Source organism: Vicugna pacos, chromosome 21 (genome assembly GCF_048564905.1).
Source record: "Vicugna pacos chromosome 21, VicPac4, whole genome shotgun sequence".
In the NCBI taxonomy this organism is placed as follows: Eukaryota; Metazoa; Chordata; class Mammalia; order Artiodactyla; family Camelidae; genus Vicugna; species Vicugna pacos.
Genome location: NC_133007.1, coordinates 23,254,525 through 23,277,017, shown reverse-complemented (window position 1 = coordinate 23,277,017; position 22,493 = coordinate 23,254,525). Strand labels below are relative to the sequence as shown.

Sequence of the window (22,493 nt, the reverse complement as noted above, 5' to 3'; positions counted from 1 at the left end):
TTTAAAATCTATGTTATGTGTCTCTGCCCCCAGCACCAGCCCCCGAAGCAGGAGCTCCTAAACTACATGCTGCTCAAGTGGAAGGCTGAGAATGAACATTTATGAAACCAGTTTCATATAAAATTCTGTTTTATTGAAATACCCCTTTAACAAAACCCAGAATAAAAACAAAACTCAGCCAAAGAAATATAATCCACCTACATAGGTGACTGAAATTTGGTTATTTCTTACAGTGAGACATGAAGGAAAGAAGAAACAGTACTTCATTACTCTTTGCCTATAGTACCTAATCTAATGCCTTGCACATAGTAGCAGATGCATAAACAGAACTCTGGAATGGTCAGCCTACTTTCACACTGATCTGACATTAAGTGCAATCCTAGTTTAAGGAGTGAAGATAGGAAAATGAAGGGAGGTGAAGAGAACTAATATTTTTTAATGCCCTCTCTCAGAAGAGGACCAAATTCCTCTACATCTGTTAATTCCTCTAGTTCTTACAGTGACCCGCTGAGAAGGTATTTTAGGTCTTATGTTACATAGGCAACAACTGACTACAAGAGAGGTTAAGTTTGGCCCATGCCATGTGGCTGGAAAATGACCCAAGTCAAAAATGATCCAAATCAGTATTCAAACTTAGGTTTTTATGATTTCAAAGTCTGTATTTTCTACTCTACTATCAGCCTTATAGAACTTCAGTTCTCCCCTCATCTATCTTGTAAGTGAATATTCTTTCTGTCTATAAATAAGTTATTTATTATAGATATTAGTTCTTAACCTCAAAAATATATAGAAGCACTTGGAGACTTAAATAGCATTCTCCACTGTTTCCTTCAGTGTAGGAAGAGTATGAACAGGCTGGGCATTCTCAGAATTAATGCAGCATTTTGTAGTGTTGACCTGAGAAAATGTACAGAATGTACAAAAATAACATGGCTTGAGCCTTGAAAGTTGCCACATTCATTCAGCTTCCTGGAGACCAAATGGCACAGCCTTTACAGTGAATACAGGCTAAACACAAAGAAGGACTTTCCAATAAAAAAGTTGAAAACAGAAAGGTCCTCCTCTCTTTTTTCTTTTTCTTTTTGGCAAAAAAGGGATAGGTATGTTTATTAAAGTTCCATCCAGGGCATTTTCATGAATATAACTTTCCTGACCTATCAACTCACTCACACAGTTTTGGGAGGTGAGTACCTACCGAGAACCCTTCTCAGAGCTGTCTTCACTTCTTTATTTCTCAGTGTGTAGACAAGGGGGTTGAGCAGTGGGGCGATCACCGTATAGGTCACTGCCACAAGCCGGTCCTTGTCTGAGGAGTAAAGGGATGTGGGCCTCAAGTAGATAAAGGAAGCGCAACCATAGTGGACAATGACCACTGTGAGGTGGGAGGCACAGGTGGCAAAGGCCTTACGCTGTCCCTCCACTGAGGAGATCTTGAGGATGGTGGAGACAATGAAGACATAGGAGATGAAGATCAACACAAAGGGAACCAGCAACACCAGGATGCTGAGGAAGAAGATAACCATCTCCTTCAAGTTGGTGTCTGTGCACCCCAGTTTTATGACGGGGGAAATGTCACAGAAAAAGTGGTTGATCTGATTGGAGGCACAGAAGGGCACACTAAACACCAGGACGTTGACAACCGCAGAGACCAGGAAACCACAGAAGCTTGAGGCTAAAACCAGCTGTGTGCAGGTGGCTCGGTTGACAATGAGTGTGTAGTTGAGAGGGTTGCAGATGGCAGCACAGCGGTCATAGCCCATCACAGCAATTAGAAAACAGTTGGTACAAGCCAAGCCCACAAAGAAATAGAGCTGGGCAGCACAAGTGGGGACAGAAATGGTCGGACTCGTGGAAAGCAGGTTGGTCAGCATGCTTGGTACGATGACCAAGGTGTAGCAGGTTTCAGAGCAGGAGAGGACAAAGAGAAAGAAGTACATAGGGGTGTGCAAAGTCCGATCCAGACGAATGACAGTCATGATTGTGGTATTGGCCATCAGTGTGGTCAGGCAGACCAGTAGAAAGATAAAGAAGAGAAGGATCTGCAGATCCCCCAGGTTTGAGAAGCCTATAAGGATGAACTCGGTGATCGTGCTCTGGTTCTGTCTCTTCATCGATCACTGGGAATCAGATTCAGACGTCCTGAAACTGACAACAAAAAGGATTTGATAAAAGTGAATGCCCCCAAAGAAACCATGTTTGTGTTTCTGTACAAAGTTGATGATACTGGTCTGACAAAGTGAGTAACAAACAGGTTAAGCACACTGACCGGGGAGTGAGGGGAAAGCAGGAGGCATGAGGAGCAGTGACGTAAGTAAATTCCCAATTCAACGATATCTGAAGAAATTTATTTTTATGTTTATGAGTTGCTTCCGTTTCTTTGTATTCCTATTTGCACAGAAGGTCCATACTTAGTGCGCTAAATCGAGAGGTGCTTTAGAGCTCTTCTCATCTAATCCTGCCATTTTATTGAAACTGAGGCTCAAAAGGTTAAATCATTTGTTTAACCCACATGAGCATGAGAGTCCTGAGAAATCACCTATCTTCAAAGCCATTTTATGAAAATATGAATTAGGGGAAAAAAAAGGAATTGAAAAGTCATCTAGCCAGTCCCTCATACACTTGACACAAATCCTACTTGTTTATGTATAATGAAGTATTTTCATTTATTTAAAGGTGTTGAGGTTTATTTACCCATGATCAATTGTGAAGCCTTGGAGGTGGGCTTAGAGTGATCCCACATACTGGGGTTTCCCTTGTCATGAGTGCATGGGAATTTGGGATTAAGAATCTAACTAAAGGTCAAATAATGCTCAGAGCATGACAAGGCTTGGGCGGACACCTTCATCCCTTTTGGCTTCTACCTCTGCCCTAACCTCTGTTGCCTCCATAAAGTTCTCAGAGCAGCTCTCACCCTTATCTGTGGGAAGACCTGGAGTTTGATTCAGAGATGACGTAATTCTAAAACCTTTACACTAACCTTAGAAAATCATACAATCTTCATATTAGAACAAAGCTCAGGAATCTTCTAACTTAATCTGCACCTAATTCTGTGAGCCTTTTAATATAAATCTGGAAAGTATTGTCCAATCACTGTGGTCAGGTTCCAGTTGTAAGGAACCCAGTATGTCACAAAGCAGACTGCTGTCTTCCTGGGTGGCTTAACTGGCTAAACCTTCTTATTCTGAGAGGAACCATGCCTCCTTGAAACATCCACTCTTCGTTCTTGATTTATTCTCTGCAGATACTCACGAGAATATTAATTCTTTTCTATAAATGACAGCCTTTTAGTTAATTGGAATAAAATGATCATATGTATTTATGGGCCTTATTTTCCTCCTAGTGTTCTTAGTTCTCTCAATTATTTCTCCATGATTATCTGGAATTCTCTGTTCTAATCACTATTTCAGGCCATTAAATCATACTTTCACTCCTCAGTTGTAAGACAAACTGTCTGGTCCACAGCCATCGCACATCATTAATTTCTGTCTCTCTATCTTTACCGGTAACCTACATTTCTTTTCCTACTATTCTTTACTATTCACGATTAATATGTATCCATCCTTCAAAACCCCAGATTAATATTTATCTCCTAAAAGGATTCCCTGTGTAGTTCTGAGACTTTGACTGCTGTGTGCATTTACTTCTCTGTCAGTTTGTTCTGGGATCATTTGTTGGCATGAAAGCATAGTGTGGCCAGAAGGATGCCGTCTCTGGAGCTAGGCTGGCTAGGCTGGGACCATGTCTGCCACTGACTAGCTTTATGATCCTGTAGAAATCACTTCCACGTGCATCTGGTTTTCGTCTGAAATGGCAATAATAATAATAATGATAATAGAAGGAAACCATTTTAGTGAGTACCAAGTGCTCACAATTATGTTCCTAAATCATAGTAAGTTTTCAGTAAGTGTTAGCTCTTAGTTCAACCCCTTCATGTTATAGACAAAGAAACTGAGGCCCAAAAAAGTAAAAGGTAAAGATCTAGGTTGTGTAGCTACTTAAAGCAGAGGTGATACTATACCCCAAATATCCTGAACTGCTCGCTGCAGGACTATGCATTCTAATTAACCAGGGTTTTATTTTTAATATTTCCTTTGTACTGTGTGCTTGTAAACCAGTGGCTTAGGAAATAGATCAGGGTCTTTACTCTGTGATTTTCACACAGACAGTACACTTCCCACTTCTAGCTGCTCCTAACTCTTATTCTTCCATCTGCAATACATTAGGTACATTTTTTTCTTCTGCTAAAGTACACATCTGTCCTGCTATCCAGGTGGTTCCTATTCTTTTTCCTACTTTAAGTCATTATAGGAATATTTTTCTGGTTTACGCTCTCTTAGTCCTTCTTTAACTCTAATCTCTCTCCGTATTCAGGTGGTTGGACTTTGTTCAGCTGGATCTCTGCCTTCACAATATTGTCTCTGTCTGTGTGTTGCCCCCCTGAACCCTGGTGCTATGACCCACTTCACCTGCGTATGGTTTCCACCAGTTCTGCTTTTGAATCTTTCTTTAGTACCCAACATATTTGTAGGGTGGACTGATAGGTGGTCTTGCTAAGAGAAAAGAGTTGGTGAAATATAACACAAAGGAAGCACTTACTTTATGAGCAGAGTTCTGGCACAATCCCAGGTTTCTTTATCCTGTGTCCCATCAAAGTATAAAGAAAGAGAGAAATGGGCAAATTTGGAAGAACATCAGGCAGTATTTTTTTTTTCCAGAATTGATTGGGGAAAATCTAGGAGGTAAGATTAGCCCTTCCAGATGAGAGAAAGCTCTGTTCACTGGCTGGGCTGGAGCTAAGTGGACAGATGCAGCCTTAGCAGCTCTGTGTCCCTGAAGGCAGATGCTGCAGCAAACCCCGGATCTTATAGAGTTAGTGTGCTCCAGGGGATTGAGGCCTTGAACAGAGGGACTCCTTTGAACTTAAAGTACAGAAAATACCATATACTATACAAGAATTTGGGACAACTGGAATCTTCTTACACTACTCATGGGAATGTAAAATTGCAACATTTTGCAAAACATTTTGATAGTTTCTTAAAAAGTTAAACATTCACCTCCCAGTGACCAGGCACTTCCGCACCCAGGATACTTTAAACTCATGTCCACATAGATACTTATACACAAATATTTATAGAAGTTTTACATATAGTGGCACAAATTTCTAGAACAGTAAAAGTAAAGAAAAACAAAACATGGTATTTCCAGACAAATTCATTGAGCAATAAGAATGAACAACTACTGATACACAATAAAATATGGATAAAATCCAAAATTATTGTGCTGAATAAAAGAAACTAGACAAATTTGAATACTGTATTATTCAGTTTATATACAATTCTAGAAAATTTCAAACTAAATTGTAGTAAGAGAAAGCAGATCAATGATTACCTATAAACTGAGAAAGAAGGAGGAATGGATTATAACCAATGGAAGTCAAGAAAATGGGGAAACAGGAACAAAGATCTGTTGGAGCAGATATCAGAATGCAAGATCGTAGACTTAAACCCACCAATGAAAGGAAACACTTCAACTATAAATCAACTATAAATTTTAATTGATGTCTGAACACATCAATTAAAAGACAGAGCTGGTCAGACTTTGATAAAAAGTAAGACTCCAATTATATGTTTTCTACAAGAAGCTAATTTTCTAAATATGAATTTTCAGATAACAGTAAGAATTTAGGATAAAAAAGCACAACCTTTTTATCATTAGAAAGCCAGAGTGACTATTTTAACATCAGATAAAATGGACTTCAGCATAAAGAATATTAACAAAAGTAAAGGTGAACATTTTTAAAGATGAAAAAGATTGAGTAAAAAATCTGATGATCAAAAATGAATATTCATTTTATAAGTTCAAAAACTGGGAAGGAAAAAGTGACAAGATAAAACAAAAAGAAGCAGGCAGTTCCAAAATGTCGGTGAAGATTTCAATATTCTCTTTCTGTAATTGATAAAACAAGTAAAAAATAAGTTAATAAAAAATTATATGTCCTTTCCTTAAAAATAATGCCAATCTTGACATAATTGATATTTAAAAAAATACCACACTCAACGATAGCAGAAAATTATTTTTCATCAAATGCACTTAACATATTTGAAAAGGTAGACCACATCCTGGGCCATTAAAGATGTGTTAGGCGATTTCTAAACTCAGAATCAATGGAAGATGTCTATTTTGACTGCTTTAAGTCAATGTTGAACTGAAAGTACTAGCTCATGCCATGAGGCAAGGCAAGGAAAAGGTAACTGTAGTGGAAAATAACTGAAACTATACTCACAGAAAATGTGATTATTTATATAGAAATTCCTGCAAAGTAAAAAGCTGATAAAACTTTTTTAATAAAAAAAGTCCGGTAAGTGAATTTAGCAAAGTTGTATGATGTACAAAGAATAAAATGTCATAAGTTGATGTAAAAAACAGAACTGTATTTCTTTACAATACCAACAAAAATGTGAAACTGATACACAAAAGCAATGTAAAATGCCGTCAAAACTACAAAATAGCTTTATACACTGAAAACTAAAAAAAAAAAGAAAAGAAAAAAAAAAGAAAAGAAAAACCATAGAAGACCTAAAAAAAAATACAAAGTTATAGCATGCCAATAGATTGAGAAACTCAAAATAGTTAATATGGCAATTATCCTTAATCTGATTTACTGTCAAGCACAAGTACAATACAGATACAAAGCATAGTTTTCTCTAAAAATTGAAAGGTTGATTCTGAAATTTATATGGAAATGCAAAGCACACAGAATAACCAAAACAATTTAGAAATAGATGAAAACATTTAAAATAGAGGAGCACAAGTTGGCAAGATGATCCTGATTTCAAGACATACTATATAGCACAACATTGACCAGGTGGCATTGGCATAAGAATAGGCATAAATAAATGAGAGGTGGAGAGGTACCAACTTCCAGTAACGAAATAAGTGAGTCACAGGGAAGAAATGTACAGAATGGGGAATGTGCGAATGTAGTCAGTTACGTTGTAATATCTTTGTACAGTGACAGATGGTAACTAGACATAATGTGGTGATTGTTTTGTAATGTAAAGAAATATCAACTCACTATGTTGTGCATCTGGAACTAACAGTAGTTCATTTATACTTCAATTAAAAATATGTAGACACTGGGAATAAATGCATCCAAATGCTAATAATGGTTATCTCCAGGGAGGTGGGGATCATGGGTGATTGTTCATTTTTAATTTATGCTTTTATGTATTTCTAGTTATCTGTAATGAACATGTATTGCTTATAATTAGAAAGCAGATATTAAAAATTAAAAAAAAGAGTAGGTACATGAATCAACATAACAATGCACAATATAGAAATAGTACCATGCGTGTAAGTTCAATAGATTTTCAACAAAGTTGCCTAGGTATTTCAATGAAGAAAGAATCGTCGTTTCAGCATATTCTGATGGAAATATTGGATATACGTATTAAGCAGTATAAACCTTGACTCTTACCTATTCTCATATGAACAGTTTAACTAAAAAAAGTCAAAACTGTACACATTTCAAAATAAAACATAAGAGAAAATATGCAGCTTGGAATAGATATGTATTTATTAGTAGAAGGAAAACATAAAGAGAAAAAATGATAAATTGAACTATATGAAATTAAAAACTTCTGCTAATGTACAATTAGATAATGTTGATGGTTGTGCAGCTCTGTAAGTATATTACCCACTGAACTGTACACTTCAAAAGTGTATATTCTATGGTATGAAAATTCTATTTTATTTAAACTATTATTAAAAAGCATGATTAATAAAATGGAAAAATAAACCATAGTAGGAGTACATATTTGCAAAATATATATCTGATAAATGACTTGTATTCAGATTACAAAAATAACTTTTACAAAGGAAAAAAAAAGACAAACTAATTAAAACATCACAAAACAAGATGTACCAATAGCCAAGAGCACATGAAAAATGATCAACATGATTAATTTTCAAGAGAATACCCGATGAAAGTACAGCAAAGTGTCCCTATACATTTAAGAAATTTAAAATAATGAGCACACCAAGAGTTGGCTAGGATGTGAAAGCACTGGTACATTCATAAATTGCTGATGGGGATTAATTGTGATACAGCCTCTTTGAAAAATGGTTTGGCAGTTTATAAATAGTCAAACAGCCATTCTACTCCTAGGTACTCACAAAGATAAATGAACATATATGTCTACATAATGACTTAGAAACTAATATTCATAAGAATTTTATTCTTACTAGCTTTAAACTGGAAATAATCTAAATGTCCTCAGTAGTTCATGAGATGAATAAATTGTGATGATTAGTAAATGGGATACTCTTAAGCAGTAAAAAATTAACTAATAAATTCAACAATGTGAGTGAGTCTCAAAAACATTATGGTAAGTGAAAGAAATGACACAAAAATTTATATACTGTTTGATTCTATTAATATTAAATTCTGGAAAAGGGCAAACCATATCAACAGAAAGCAAGATTAGTATTTCTTTTGGGCCAGGGCTGGGTAGGGCTGACCACAAAGGACAGGAGGAAACTTTTAGGGTTGTAGAAATGTTTCATAACTTGATTGGGTGGTTATTGCTTGGATGTATTTATTTGTCAAAACTCACCAAACTGTACATTTATTTTTTTATTTAACATTTTTTTATTGAGTTATAGTCATTTTACAATGCTGTGTCAAATTCCAGTGTAGAGCACAATTTTTCAGTTATACATGAACATACATACATTCATTGTCACATTTCAAACTGTACATTTAAGTGAAGAACATTTTAAAGAAGTCGTGGTATATTTATATAATGGAATACTACTCAGCCATAAAAATTAATAATGCCATTTGCAGCAACATGGATGGACCTGGAGATTGTCATTCTAAGTGAAATAAGCCAGAAAGAGAAAGAAAAATACCATATGATGCCACTTATATGTGGAATCAAAAAAAAAAAAAAGACAAATGAACTTATTTGCAAAACAGAAATAGACTCTCAGACATAGAGAACAAACTTGTGGTTACTGGTGGGGGACGGTGGTGGGAGGGGATAAATTGGGAGTTAGAGATTTGAGGATACTAACTGATACATATAGAATAGATAAACAAGTTTATACCATATTGCACAGGGAACTATATTCAGTATCTTGTAGTACTTATGGAGAAGAAGAATATGAAAGCAAATATATGTATTGTTCATGTATGACTGAAGTATTGTGCTGTACACCAGAAACTGACATAACATTGTAAACTGATCATACTTCAATAAAATATATATATATATATATATATGCAAAAAAATTAGGAACATTTTATAGTATTTAAGTTAAACCTCCAAAAGTTTAAAACAAGTATTTTTTGATTTACAATCTCATTTAATTAATTAATTACCTCATTTATTTTAAATTTTAAACTTCATTTGTAAAATAAGCAATTTAATGATAATGCTCAGCTAGACTTAAAATTACTTGTTAAAAATTTAGGCTTTTTTGCAGACCACCAGATATTCCTGATTAGAATTTCTATGGACAAGAATCTGGGAAGATGAATTTGTAATTAAGATCCCTTTTGATTCTTATAATCGCTAAAGTTGAGAATTACTGGATAAATACCCCAATTTCCTGACCTAAAATTCAATGAAAAGTTTCCACTTGGTTTCCTGCATTACAGCGTAAACCGTAGTGATTTGTTTTTCAGAATCCATCACAGAGGGACTCCATTTCCAGTTCAGACATAGGCTAATTATGCTCGTGGCTCCTGCTCCCCAGGTTCCTCAACTAAGACTACCTTTGAGAAACTGGAAACATTGTTTTTCCAAAATAAACTTGACTTCTAATTAACCTGAAGACAAAGTGTTCAGGGCAGCAGATGAAGCCTCAGGAGTCCAGTGATCACAGTATGTGCATCTAGTAACCACTTCCCATGTGGTTCCAAGAACTGCATGAACTGCAGCTTCTCAAGACAGTGATTTTGGCTGGACAAGCTGAGCGTCCTGATGAATAGGGGAGACTGTTTTTATTGATGCAGATGAGAGCTCCTGTCTCAAGGCAGATTCGCTCTCTTCTGTTACTTCCTCAGGTTCTGTTTTTTGGTTTAAATCTACTTTCCTAAGGAATAGCAGATACTGAATAGCTGCTTCTATCTTAATTGCAAGGAGAAGAGCAATGTAGGTACTTACTGAGCAGGGGGAATATTGATCTAGTCTGGGGCTTTATGGGGTCTAGACCTCAGTGAGGGGTAGTGCTTATGGACACCTCCCCCTAGTGCAATTCTGGATAGTGGCAGGGTTAAGAAGGAGAATCAGGGGCTGCTTTTAACTCCAAGCACTAAGAGTGATTTGTCGTGGTCCGTATACTTCTCTGAATTTTTCTTGATAATTATACTGGATCATTTCCCTCCCAGCTAGACCCTTCCTTCCTTTCTTCCCTCCTTCCTTCCTTCCCTCCTTCTTTCCTTCCTCCCTCCCTCCCTTCCTTCCTTCCATCCTCTCTCTCTCTTCTTTCCTTCCTTCCTTCCCTCCTTCCTTCCTTCCTTCCATCCTCTCTTCCTTAGTCTCTCTCTCTCTCCCTCTCTTCCTCCCATCCCTTCACTCCTTCCTTCTTTTTCTTCAAGATTTAACTCATGATTAAATGAAACAAGTATTTATCAAATCTCTGCTTCTCTTTCTGCTGTCTACTCAAGGATGTATGATTTAAGCCATGATTGAAAACTGACACTTACACTCCATTTTAATAAAGCAGATTCAGAGTGTTCATGTATACCTAAGAATATAAGAATTCCACTTCTTTATATCTGAGGCTGCCTACATAATTTCTCCCAGCTATTTGATTGATACTGTTCCTAAGATGAATATTTGAATATCTCAAGTTTTATACCTGAAAAGCATATAGATTTGCCCCCCTTTTAAGATACACTGTACCCTCAAGTGCTTGGTCACTATTTAAATTTAAATTACATAAAATCCCTGTGGAGTATCTAAGGAATTAGAAAAAAAATTAGAGAGTGTCATCTCTAAGGATCATAACCTGAATTCCATCCATGGGCTCTAAAATATCATAAGGGGACTTTAGGGGACATCTAACTAGAGAACCTTGGACCCCATGAGTTGAGGAGGCTCTTAGGGGCAGCCCTCAGCTGATGCTCTAAGTCAAGTCTCCTTCTGCATGAAACTGTGCAAGGAGCCTCTGCTTAAGTGCTTTCCATGCATCCTTACAGTTTATTAGTTATTGTCCTGTCCCCTTTAGTTTTAAAATAAGGAGTCTGAATATCCACATTAAGTACCTTACCTGAAGTTGCACGGAGCTCAACCTAAAATATAGATATTCTCATTCCAAATTGAGTGATCGTTCCCCTTAGTTTCATAGCCTGTGGGTATTTGGCTGGAAGATTTTATCCTTCTGCTCTTATATCTTTCTTTCTGTAGTACTGACATAACACATTGTGGTGGTCTTTGATATGTTCTTGAGCTGATGGGGGCTGCCTTCTCAGATAAATTGTGCTGCTGGGTTTCCATACACCATGAAAAGGGCAAATATATCAATCACATCTCATTTAGACTGTGGAGTTATATTAATAGTATATAAAAAAATCCACTTAACTGAAATCAGCTCTCATGGGTCTGAGTGACAAGTAATCCAAATAGTTTTTGTTTGTTTGTTTGTTATGGCATTGGGGAGATACAGGTACTCCTTCAGAATCATGTAATCCTGGCTTCTGTGGTCTAGACTACAAGTCATACTCAGTGGAGTGAGGATATAGTGGGGATTAGACATGGATTAGTTGAAAGGAGAGCTAGAAAAGGCTTGGGAAAGTGATAAGATAAGACAGTGTTAAGCAATGACCATGAATTTAGATTTCCCTTGATGTCTTGAAATAGATGGAAATTCATTTGTCTAGGTGGAGGTCTTATAAAGAAAGTGTCTCATCAGTTCACCATTCTTGATATAGAAAATATATAACTAGTGTACATGTGTATGTATATATATGTGTATATATACGTATATATGTGTGTGTGTATATATATATATATATAATGGGGATACACACAGTATATACATTCTGTGTATTTATATGTAACAGACATATCTTTATAGTTACAGAATGAAAAATTTCTACTGTTCGTGTAAAGAGCTTTAAAACCAGTGTATGTGAGTTTCCTAACACTAACTTCAAATAAATGAATAATTATACCTACTAAGTTTAGGACCAGTTTCTAGTAATTAAGAAAAAGCAAAAATTACCACCTCTAAATTATAGGAATAGATAAAATGAGTTTCAGAAACTTCCAGTCATTTACCTTAAGGTCTAGAAAGCTAAGGTTAGCTATTGACTAGAAAAATGCAAAAAAAAAAAATTCTGGTAGCAGATGTAAATGATTCTGGAACACAGAGTGATGTAAAAGTATACAAATATATTGAGAAGTGTATAAACAACGACTGGATGTGACCAATACGTGTTAGGTGATTTTTCATCCAGAGAGTTTTTCCTTCTTAGGCTTGGTCAGTTGGGAAACACACACGTGAAAAAATTATCTCATATAAGGCCTAAAAATGACTTTAGAAATACTCCTTTCTAGCAGTTTGCAAACTGTGTTTAGTAGCAGAATCTCCAAAAGGAATCTTACTGATACAGCAAGATATAAAATATATAAAGCCTATGATTTATATTAGGAGTTGGAATCTGGAAAACTGCCCAATTGTCCCATTCTCTCTCACTTTCTGTGACAAACTTGGCCATTTTTGTGAAACTATTTTTCCACGTTTCTCTGAGGCAGCTAAAATGGGAAAAGTGAAGGGTGGTACAAAATGACCTAAAGTTAATGTCCTTTTTTTTTTTTTTTAAATCTACCTTAGTGACTCTTAGTTCCCGAAAGAGGAGAATATTTGTTTAAACTAATGTTATCTTCTGTTCTGTCCTTGGCTCAGTGCTCTACTTTGTGGACCCTCCAGAAGTGTTTCTGATTAGTCTGTTGTTGTCATTTTGTTAGAAATAACAGTAAAGGTTTTTTCCTTTTTTCTTATTGTTTTGGGTATTGACGTAAAATTGTTGTAATGAACAATTGACATGATGTATGTGATATTCTCACCACATATCTTAGCATATAATAAGCTGCCAATAAACATGAATCCCCTCATTCTTTTGCTCAGAGATCATCTACTTCTTCCTTTCCCTTCCCATTTTCTGGTTGATAATCTGAAGTTCACATACTGTGTCTGAGCACTGCTCATTCTTTTATTCCACGCTCTGATCAAGTTCAGATAGCTGAAGTTAACCATTATTCTCAGTTTTGGAGAGCTGGTTGCCTTGGGCTTGTAGTGAGCAAGAAAAACACAATAATTCATTAGATAATTCATAAGTAAGCTACAAGGGAAACCTAATAGACCAGTGCTTAATCCTCTGCTAGAGACAGAACATTTTCTGAGGCTCAGACAAAGCCGCCTAACTGGTTGCCAGTTATCCTATTCTGTGTTTAGCCTTAATTCTTATTTCAGCAGATATTTCTTGGAGGGAATGAATGAGTTCCACCAAACGTTTAGAAATGCCTGCCAGCTGCAGACTTTGCGCTGAGTTTCCCGTGCATTTCTCTCTCCCTGGAGCCGGGCCTCTGGCTCTGGCTCTGGCTCTCCTGTGCAGCAGTGACCATGGAGTGGGTCAATGAGACGCTGGTGAGAGAGTTTGTCTTCCTCGGCTTCTCCTCTCTAGCCGGGCTGCAGCGGCTGCTCTTTGTTGTCTTCCTGCTCGTCTACCTGTTCACTCTGGGCACCAACGCCATCATCATTTCCACCATTGTGCTGGACAGAGCCCTGCACACCCCCATGTACTTCTTCCTTGCTGTACTCTCCTGCTCTGAGACTTGCTACACCTTCGTCATTGTACCCAAGATGCTGGTGGACCTGCTGGCCCAGAAGAAGACCATCTCCTTCCTGGGCTGTGCCATCCAGATGTTCACCTTCCTCTTCCTAGGCTGCTCTCACTCCTTCCTGCTGGCAGCCATGGGTTATGATCGCTACGTGGCCATCTGTAACCCTCTGCGCTACACGGTGCTCATGGGACATGGGGTGTGTCTGGGACTAGTGGCTGCTGCCTGTTTCTGTGGCTTCACTGTCTCATTGGTCACCACCTCGCTGGTATTTTGCCTGCCCTTCCACTCCTCCAACCAGCTCCATCACTTCTTCTGTGATATCTCTCCTGTCCTCAAGCTGGCATCTCATCGTTCTCGCCTCAGTCAGTTGGTCATATTCATGCTCGGTGTGTTTGTCTTGGTTATTCCACTGTTACTCATCATGGTCTCCTATGTCCGCATCATCTCTGCCGTTCTAAAAATTCCTTCTGCTGTTGGAAGATACAAAGCCTTCTCTACCTGTGCCTCCCATCTCATTGTGGTAACTGTTCATTATGGTTGTGCCTCTTTCATTTACTTAAGGCCTAAATCTAATTACTCTTCAAGTCAAGACACTCTAATATCAGTGTCCTATACCATCCTCACTCCTCTGTTCAATCCAATGATTTACAGTCTAAGAAATAAGGAATTCAAATCAGCCCTTCGAAGAGCAATCATCCAGACTTCACATCCTGTTAATTAAAGAGCCAATACAGTTAACTGTATGCCTGTTATGTGCCAGGGAGCATGTGTGCTTTCACACATTTTCTCATTTACATGTTGAACACACACTGTAACATAAGGATCTTTAATATATGAGGAGAATGAGACTCAAAGAAGTTAAGATATTTTGGCTTTCTACCATCAGAGAAACTCTAAGAAATCTATATAGATGTCGGAAAGAATTACTCATTTCTAGAACAAATTTTATTGTATTTCACTGCTGTAAAGATTGATTATTCAAAAACAAATGTGTCAACAGATGAGTGCAAATGCATATCTAAGGTGCTGTGAAACAGAATAAAGGAAATCTCATTTAAAATGGAGTCAGAAGGCCAGAAGGGCCTTCACACAATATACCTCGACATCAATTACAGACCTGTATAAAGAAAGAAATCAATTACAAACCTCAAGAGGAGGAATTCTCCTTGCCCAGCAACAAGCCCAGCCAATGGAAAGTACTGCCCCAATCTAAACTCCCGCTTCCCGCTAATGGAGTTTTGTTCAAAGTAACCCCTCCCAACTTTCACTCTTTTCTCTACAAAGTACTGTTTCTCTTATTGGCTTGTTAGAAACTTGCCTATAGTTTTTGCTGTAGCATGCTTGTCCCAAATTGCAGTTTTCTGCTATTGTCAAGTAAACCTATTACGCTGGTAAAAGAACTGGCTGTTTCATTTTTTAGGACATCACTGTCTAGTTCCATGGAATAGCAGAGGGTAATCTGACTATCTATCTGTTCTTACCCCTCCTTCTAGCAGTTCTTCCTTTCATGACGACAACAGGCAACCTTGGTACCCTCCATTCTGCAGCTAAGCTTAGAGGCTGTTGTTTGTCCCTGATCCACCATCCTCAACCTACATATTGGAATATCTTTTCCTTTCTTTGGGATTATTCTGTCCTTCCTTTGTCTGAGATTGGAACCTCATTATGGAGTCTACTTCATATAAATATATATATTCGTGTCTTCCCCATGGTCTCCTGTCTTAGCCCCACATCCGTTCCCTGCACATCATACTTATTGATTCTCTTCCAGAAGCTACTAATTGCACAATTGCTGAAGTAACTCAAGTAATCTAAGCCAAAGTATTGAGTCAATATTAATGATAGAGAGAGCAAGAGTTCCCTAATGACCAGAAAATCCATGATAAAATCCTGAATGACTTCCCTTGCCCTACAAAATAGAGCTAAGGATCTTCTATTAGCAAGAATTTATCATCTAGTTTCTGCCTACCTCTCTGACATTATTTCTAAGATTATTATTACCCATTTCTCATATGTGCCTAGTTGTGCACTCTGAAGCTAATCGACTGTCTGCTGGTACTCAAAGTGGTATTCCCTCTATATTCTGCTGTTTGTCACATTCTCCCTCTTCTCTGCGGAATAGCTCTTGTCCTCTATTTAAATTGCATGTTTCAAGATTTCCTAAGCTACTCTCTCACTGTCCCTCTAAAACCTCTTTTGTCTCCTTATTAGAACCTGCCCATGCTAGTAGGCTCTGCGTTTTTTGTGTTCTTACAGCCATCATGATCTATTTTTATTATATGTTTTATTATTTCAACAAATGTTCATTCATTGCTTAATATGTACCAGATACTACTCTAGGTATCAATGGTAAAAAACACGTGTGGTCTTTGCCCTCTAGAACTATGTCTGCTTTGAGACAGTCTCATTAAAGAGGTAAACTCAGGGAAAAATAATTTACCAGAGGTTTTTAAAGGAAAAGCATATGTAGGTACTAGGGGAGGAAATACAAGGGGAGAAATCTAATTCAGATTGAATAGTGTGGAGCTGACATCCCTAGGAAACTGATGTAGAATGCATAAACTGAAGAGTAAGTAGGAGTCATTAGGTAAAGGGGATTGTTTGGTGAGATTCTTTTAGACAGAAGGAGCAACACGTATAAAAGCCCTGAAGCAAGAAAGAGCTAGATGAGTTGGAGTTAAACAAAGAAGGCCAGCATACGAGTTTTTTGTCTCTCCCTACAATGAATTTAAATTTCCTGAATTTTTTATTAAACATAGCCCTCTGGATCCTGTTTCTTGTAAAGTGCTTGGAACAAAAGAGATGTTTGTGTTAAGAATAGCGTTGCCTATTCTGCCATTTTCTGCTGCCAAGCTCGCTTAGCTACCTTCATGTCCCGTCTCGGTGAGGGTCAACTCTGTCCGCTCCAGTAGCCAAGCACCTGAAAGCAGCTTCACCCCTCTGTTATTTTTTTCTTCCCTACACCACACAGTGACTCAGTTACTAAGTCCTACAAATTCTATGGGTTATGGGTTTTTCCATCGTATTTACTCCTTCTCCATTTCTGCAGTCTCATCCTGTCTCCTTTGAATCATTGTGAGAACTTCAGAACAGCAGTAGCAGAACAGTAGGACTCCTATTCTCATTCTGGCTCTCCTCCCACCTTGTGAGGCTGTGACCCCCTTCTTCTTGAGCTAGTTGAAACATAGTTCTCTGAACATGGTGGAAGGTCAGGGTTACAAGAGGCTTTCCAGACAGCATTTTACAAGACAAACGTAGGGCCACTCGTAGGGACTAATGCTGGCTTGGAGGCTTCATTGCAACGGCCAGAATGTCAGTCCTGGGACTCTTCTCTGTGGAGTGGACTTTGGTTTTCTCCTCTACTGTTTCATTGCAACTGCTCTGAGATCTAAAGAAATTTTTCCCTCAGGCCCAAGGGGAATCAAACACAGAAACATGCCTAACTATTTTGCCTCACAGTAACAGTAACAGCTTCTGTTAGATAGATGTGTTTTCCTTAACCAAATCTGTCCAGTCGCATAACCAAATAATGCTTTGTTCACGAAGGGAGGGGGTGAGGTAGCATGCAGGAATCTGCATGAATTCATTCTTAATACTAACTCTTCACTCAATAAACTTTGCATTTAGATTCCTGTAAAGTAAGAGACTGGCATGTTTCTATTTCAGACAGTATAAAACTGAAAGTTTGAAAATTTATTTATTGTTGTCCTGAAAGCTGCCTGTCCCTGGGCAAGTAGTGTACCCTGTCTGAACCTCACCTGTCATATTTGTTATAATAACTTACATAACTATGTTGTTTTATCTTTTATAAACATTTTAAATTAATTTTTATTCATCTAATATTTTTGTTCAAATTGACTTCCTTTTAAACATATATACTAGTTAATTCTTTGCATTGATATCATTTAATTCCAAGGTTTGATTACTCAAATTTTCTAATGTGATTAAAATGAATATATTAGGAGTTATCATCATAATAAAAGTCCATTTACCACCCATCACCATATAAAGTTGTTACACTGTTAGTGAGTATATTCCTTATGTGTGCGCGTCACTCCTGTGACACTTATTTTATAGCTGAAAAATTTGTACCTTACTTAATTCCTTTTTTTGTCTGCCCTTCCACCTCCCTTTCCTTTTGGAAACCACCAATTTGTTCTCTGTATCAATGAGTCTCTTTCTTCTTTGTTTTGTTTGCTTGCTTTGTTTTGTTTTAGATTCCACATATAAGTAGAATCATATGGTACTTGTTTTTCTTGGTACAGTATGCAGCATGCAGTAGATCACTGATAAATGTTTCTTAACTGTCTTTGAATAAATGACTGCTCTACCTGGCTAAATAGAACACCTGAAAGTACGCATGAAAATGTAGTAATATTTGTGTGGAAATTATCACAGTATGGTAACTTTAGAATAAAGATTCTAAAATTCAGGGAGTGACTGCTGCTAGTTTTTTAAGGCATAGCATCATTATGGTGTGTTTTATCAGTCAAGCACTCATAATCCGGACCACAAGCAGGAATATTCAAGGGGAAGGGACATAGACCACACACCTTATTGGGAAAAGGCTCAAAATGTTTGTGATTATTTTAAATTTTATATGGTCTTCTCTCTGATTATAAATTGTTTGCATTGTTACCATTTATAATATATACCCACTTTCCCCCCTAAGACCTCTCAAAATATCATCCAATTACAGCATCTGGCTAACTCTTTCAAGGTCCAGGATCTTGTGATCTAAATCAAATCCACATTCATGTGAGTTGCTTTAAGTGTAGTTCCTTCCAGTCTGAAGCTCTAAAGTGATCTAAAGATGCAGGCTGTCTGCCCCCGACACACCTGGAATACAGTGGTGTGACAGGCATAGGACACCTGCAGTAGACACCCCCTTTTGACAAGGGGGAAATGAAGCACATGGCAGTCACTGGTCCGCAGGAATTCTGAAACCCAGCTGGGTACATGCTGACTTTGATTAGGACTTGGTCCTATTTTATGGGAATGATTCTCCACGTGTCTTTGTTCTAACCTGTAGGATCTTTTTCCTCGTCTCTGTTCATTCTTTCTTATCCACAAGACGTGGCCAATATTTGCAGTTGAGTGTTTGTCATAGCCTCATTACTCCCTGTAAGAAAGAAGGTTGGGGGTGCTAAGATCTTTTTATTTTTATTGTTTCTGTCCCCTTTAGCACAGGTTGATATAATTCCTTAAAAAAAAACTTTGTGGGTTTCTTATGTATCAACTTATAAAATTAACTTCACTAAAGTCATACTCACATTCTCTTCTTTATTACGGACTACCTGTGAGGACGATGTGTGACCATTCCCTTAAAATTAAAAAAAATCTGTCATTTAACTTAGAGGATTTATTCCCTTAGGATCCATAAAAACCTTATTTGGCATGGACTAAAATATTTCTGAATTCTCATAAAGAGTCTTACAGCCACATTCTTGAGATCTTTACCCTGAGACAAAGGTTTACTGAAGCACCTTGAATTTGATCTTTTTCCGGAAGCCGTTTCTTACTTTGAGACTCTTCCTAGAAATTTCCAGTGGACATTCTATTAGTTTTCTAAGTACTTTTTGTGTTTTCCAGGTATGGTACGTCCAACTTCCCAGCAAAGCATATAAGTATCCCCTTTTTACCAAAGTATAAGAGCAGTTTCCTCTGTGTTCTTCAGATGCTTACCAAGAGTTGCCTCAAGCCTTTCCACCTTTCAGTTGCGGACTCCTTAAGCCTTTACAGATTCTCCTGCCACCAATTCCAAACTCAATGCCATATTTTTAAAGTTTTAATTACATCAGTACCCTGTCTTTAGATATCGAATTCTGTTCTAATTATATATTGCTCTATAGCAAACTATCCATAACTTTTGCTGTTAATGTAGCAATACTTACTCGTTTTGCACACAAATCTACGATTTTGTCAGGGCCCCAAGGGGACAGCTTGGGTGGCTCAACTAAGACTGAAGGACTCATTCACAAAATTGCTCACTTATGTTGCTGGTTAATTCATGCCAACTGTTGGCTGTGTGCTTATCTGGAGTTGTTGTTCAGGACATGGTTTCTTATCACATGAATTTTCTAAGTGCTGTTTGGGGTTCCATAAAATCGTGGTGACTAGGATACAAAAGTGGATGTTCCAAGAGACGTGAAGTAGGAAGCTCTGGATTCTAGAGACCAGAGTTTATAAATCAATGTAGCATCACTTTTGCTATAATCTGTTTGTCAAAGTAGTCATTCAGACTACCCAGGCTCAGAGGGAAGAGGCAATACACCATCTCTCTAGGTGAGGATGTAAAAATAGTGTGTGGCTCTATTTCATCTTCTGTATGTCTAGAGAAAGGTAAAGCCTATAGATCAATCTTCTCAGCAAAATAGTTCCTGAAGATCTAGCCATGTCCCAATCTTGGACATAACTGAAGGAGACAGAAGCCACCCAGTCCTAGTCATCAAATTCTTAATACCTTGCAATTTTCTCCTCCTGTTCCATCCCTATAGCACCTCTGATAAAACTTACACGAGAGCAGTTCACATGAGCCCCTTCAGAGAGTCATGCATGAGTGTCTAGCATTTGTCCATTTATGGCCCAGGTGTCTGGACTCACTGGCAGAAGGAATGAATGTGCAATCTGAAATTGGGAGGAAATTCTACTAAAGATAGGTCTCAGCTAACACCTATAACAGGGCACTATCACATTTTACTCCACAAGCCAAATTTTCTTTCTTTCTTTATTGAACAGATGTCAGTCATGCTCACATTATATTCCAGGAACAAATGAGTTTCCCATGTGTCTGGAAGACTTATGCTGCCTCTGCTACTCTAATATTCCACCCCCTGTTATTTGTACCTTTCTTCCCCGCTTCTAGCTTTCAGAAATGAGAATGTTAAAAGGATCTTTTTCTCCAACCTGAGAATAAACATTTAGAGTCAGTAGGCAGGGAAACTCAAAGAAGGTAGTTCCCTTATGTCTGTTTTAACAAACAGTGCCCAGAAAACCTCCATCTCCATAATAAGTCCCCAGAGAATTTCTAAGAGGAAACCAGCTAACTTGCACAGTGCATTAAAAAGGGCCTTCTCTTTGGCCAGCTAATTCTCATAGTGTATTACCACAGTTCTACCTGCTAACTGGGGAAATTATGGGCAAGTATTGAGCACCATGTGGTAATTAGCTCCCTATGGAGACAGGGATCTCAATAACCAACCAAGACATTGAGAACATCACAACGTAAAAAGGAAAGACCATTGGTGATACTCATTGAGAAAATAGCTAAACTGCCCATGGATAAAGGCACAGGTGATATTTTTCTATGGAATGATGTAGATAGTTTTCTCACACTGATGTAGAGAGTTTGTAGGAAATGGAAAAAAAATTTGGGGGCCCTATGACAAGGAAGATAATTTTGGCAAATTTCACCTAGAAGCCATAGATATTTCCAGAAAGTGTCTGGAGAGTGAAGACACATGCATGTCACTGGATACTAGAACTCTGGTTTAAAGGAATGTAAAAATTTTATTTTATTTACGGACATTTATTTCCTTCTTGAGAAGAGCAGTGACAATCTGGTCATTTATATGTTTTTCAAATTTAAAAATTGTTGGGTTTTCCCTTGAGCGAGTGATCTGTTTTCACCTGGTTATTAGCGGTGGAAAATAGAAAATCATAGAAATGGATGAAGGAAAACAAAGGATAAAAATGAAGGATAAAAGGAAGGCAGGGCCACAGGATAAGTTTTGATTTTTTTTTTCATAGGGAGATACAGTATTAGAAAGAAAGAAAATAAAAGTTTATATAGAATATGGAACATATGGAGAACATAGAAAGTGTGTTTACTTAGGAGGCATGTGATGGTTCATAGGGGACCAAGCTGCTATAAAGTGTACTGATTGATACCATTACTAATTCATTAATGGACTCTTTCATTTACTTACTCATTGAGTCCTTGTAGTCCATATATGCCACTTATTTAAGTGTTAGGTTATGTTTCAAGGATACACAGGGAATAAATTGTGGCCTTTATCCTTAAGGCTGTCAAGTCTATTGGTGAGATAATCAGGAAAAAATGATTTTGATATAATATGTTGAGTATTTTGATAAAGACACCTGAAGGAAGCTTTAAGTATGCAACACACAACAAACTATCCCTGGATGGTTTAAAGTTCAATCACTGATGACTTTAAAATAAGTTTAAAGAATGAATGGGCCACAGATGAAGATAAAAGGAAACCGGAGGATGAGATTTCTGTTTCTTTCTCTCTCACTTTCTCTCTCAGAACAGAAGTCTTGAAATATGAAGGCGTAGGCAGAAAACGGTAAGTATTTCAGTGCAATTCCTGTGTAATAAAGATTTAGAGGATAAGGTTGTAAATGTAGATGGGGAGGATAATTGGTTGCCTTTTTAACTAACTAAAGGATGTTGGCTTTACCCTATAGGTGATGAAGAGTTACTGAGCAAGATAATGAAAGATCAATTTACTCTTTGCACTTGTTAAGACAATTTAATTACTCTATTTTTCCTTTTCTTTTCCCCTCTTTTCATTTTTCTAAAGCTTTTTTGTTTTTTAATCTATAATATCTTCCTTTCCAAACTCAGGACACTATCTTCTGTTGACTATTTTTTGCAGCACCCTAGAGCAAGTT

General features: G+C 37.5%; 3 protein-coding genes across 3 annotated transcripts in view; 2 read left to right on the top strand and 1 right to left on the bottom strand.

The window, feature by feature from the left end:
• The window catches only part of LOC102535553 (T-cell surface glycoprotein CD1a-like), a 77,227-nt gene that overhangs the window by 18,203 nt on the left and 36,531 nt on the right, over positions 1-22,493 (top strand). The window lies entirely within an intron of this gene.
• Positions 1,167-2,111, bottom strand: LOC102535294 (olfactory receptor 10T2-like). The gene has a single exon (XM_006215616.3). The coding sequence runs from the start codon at positions 2,109-2,111 to the stop codon at positions 1,167-1,169; it is 945 nt and encodes a 314-aa protein (XP_006215678.2).
• LOC102535050 (olfactory receptor 10K1) lies at positions 13,636-14,577 on the top strand. The gene has a single exon (XM_006215615.1). It carries the CDS (start codon positions 13,636-13,638, stop codon positions 14,575-14,577), a length of 942 nt encoding a protein of 313 aa, XP_006215677.1.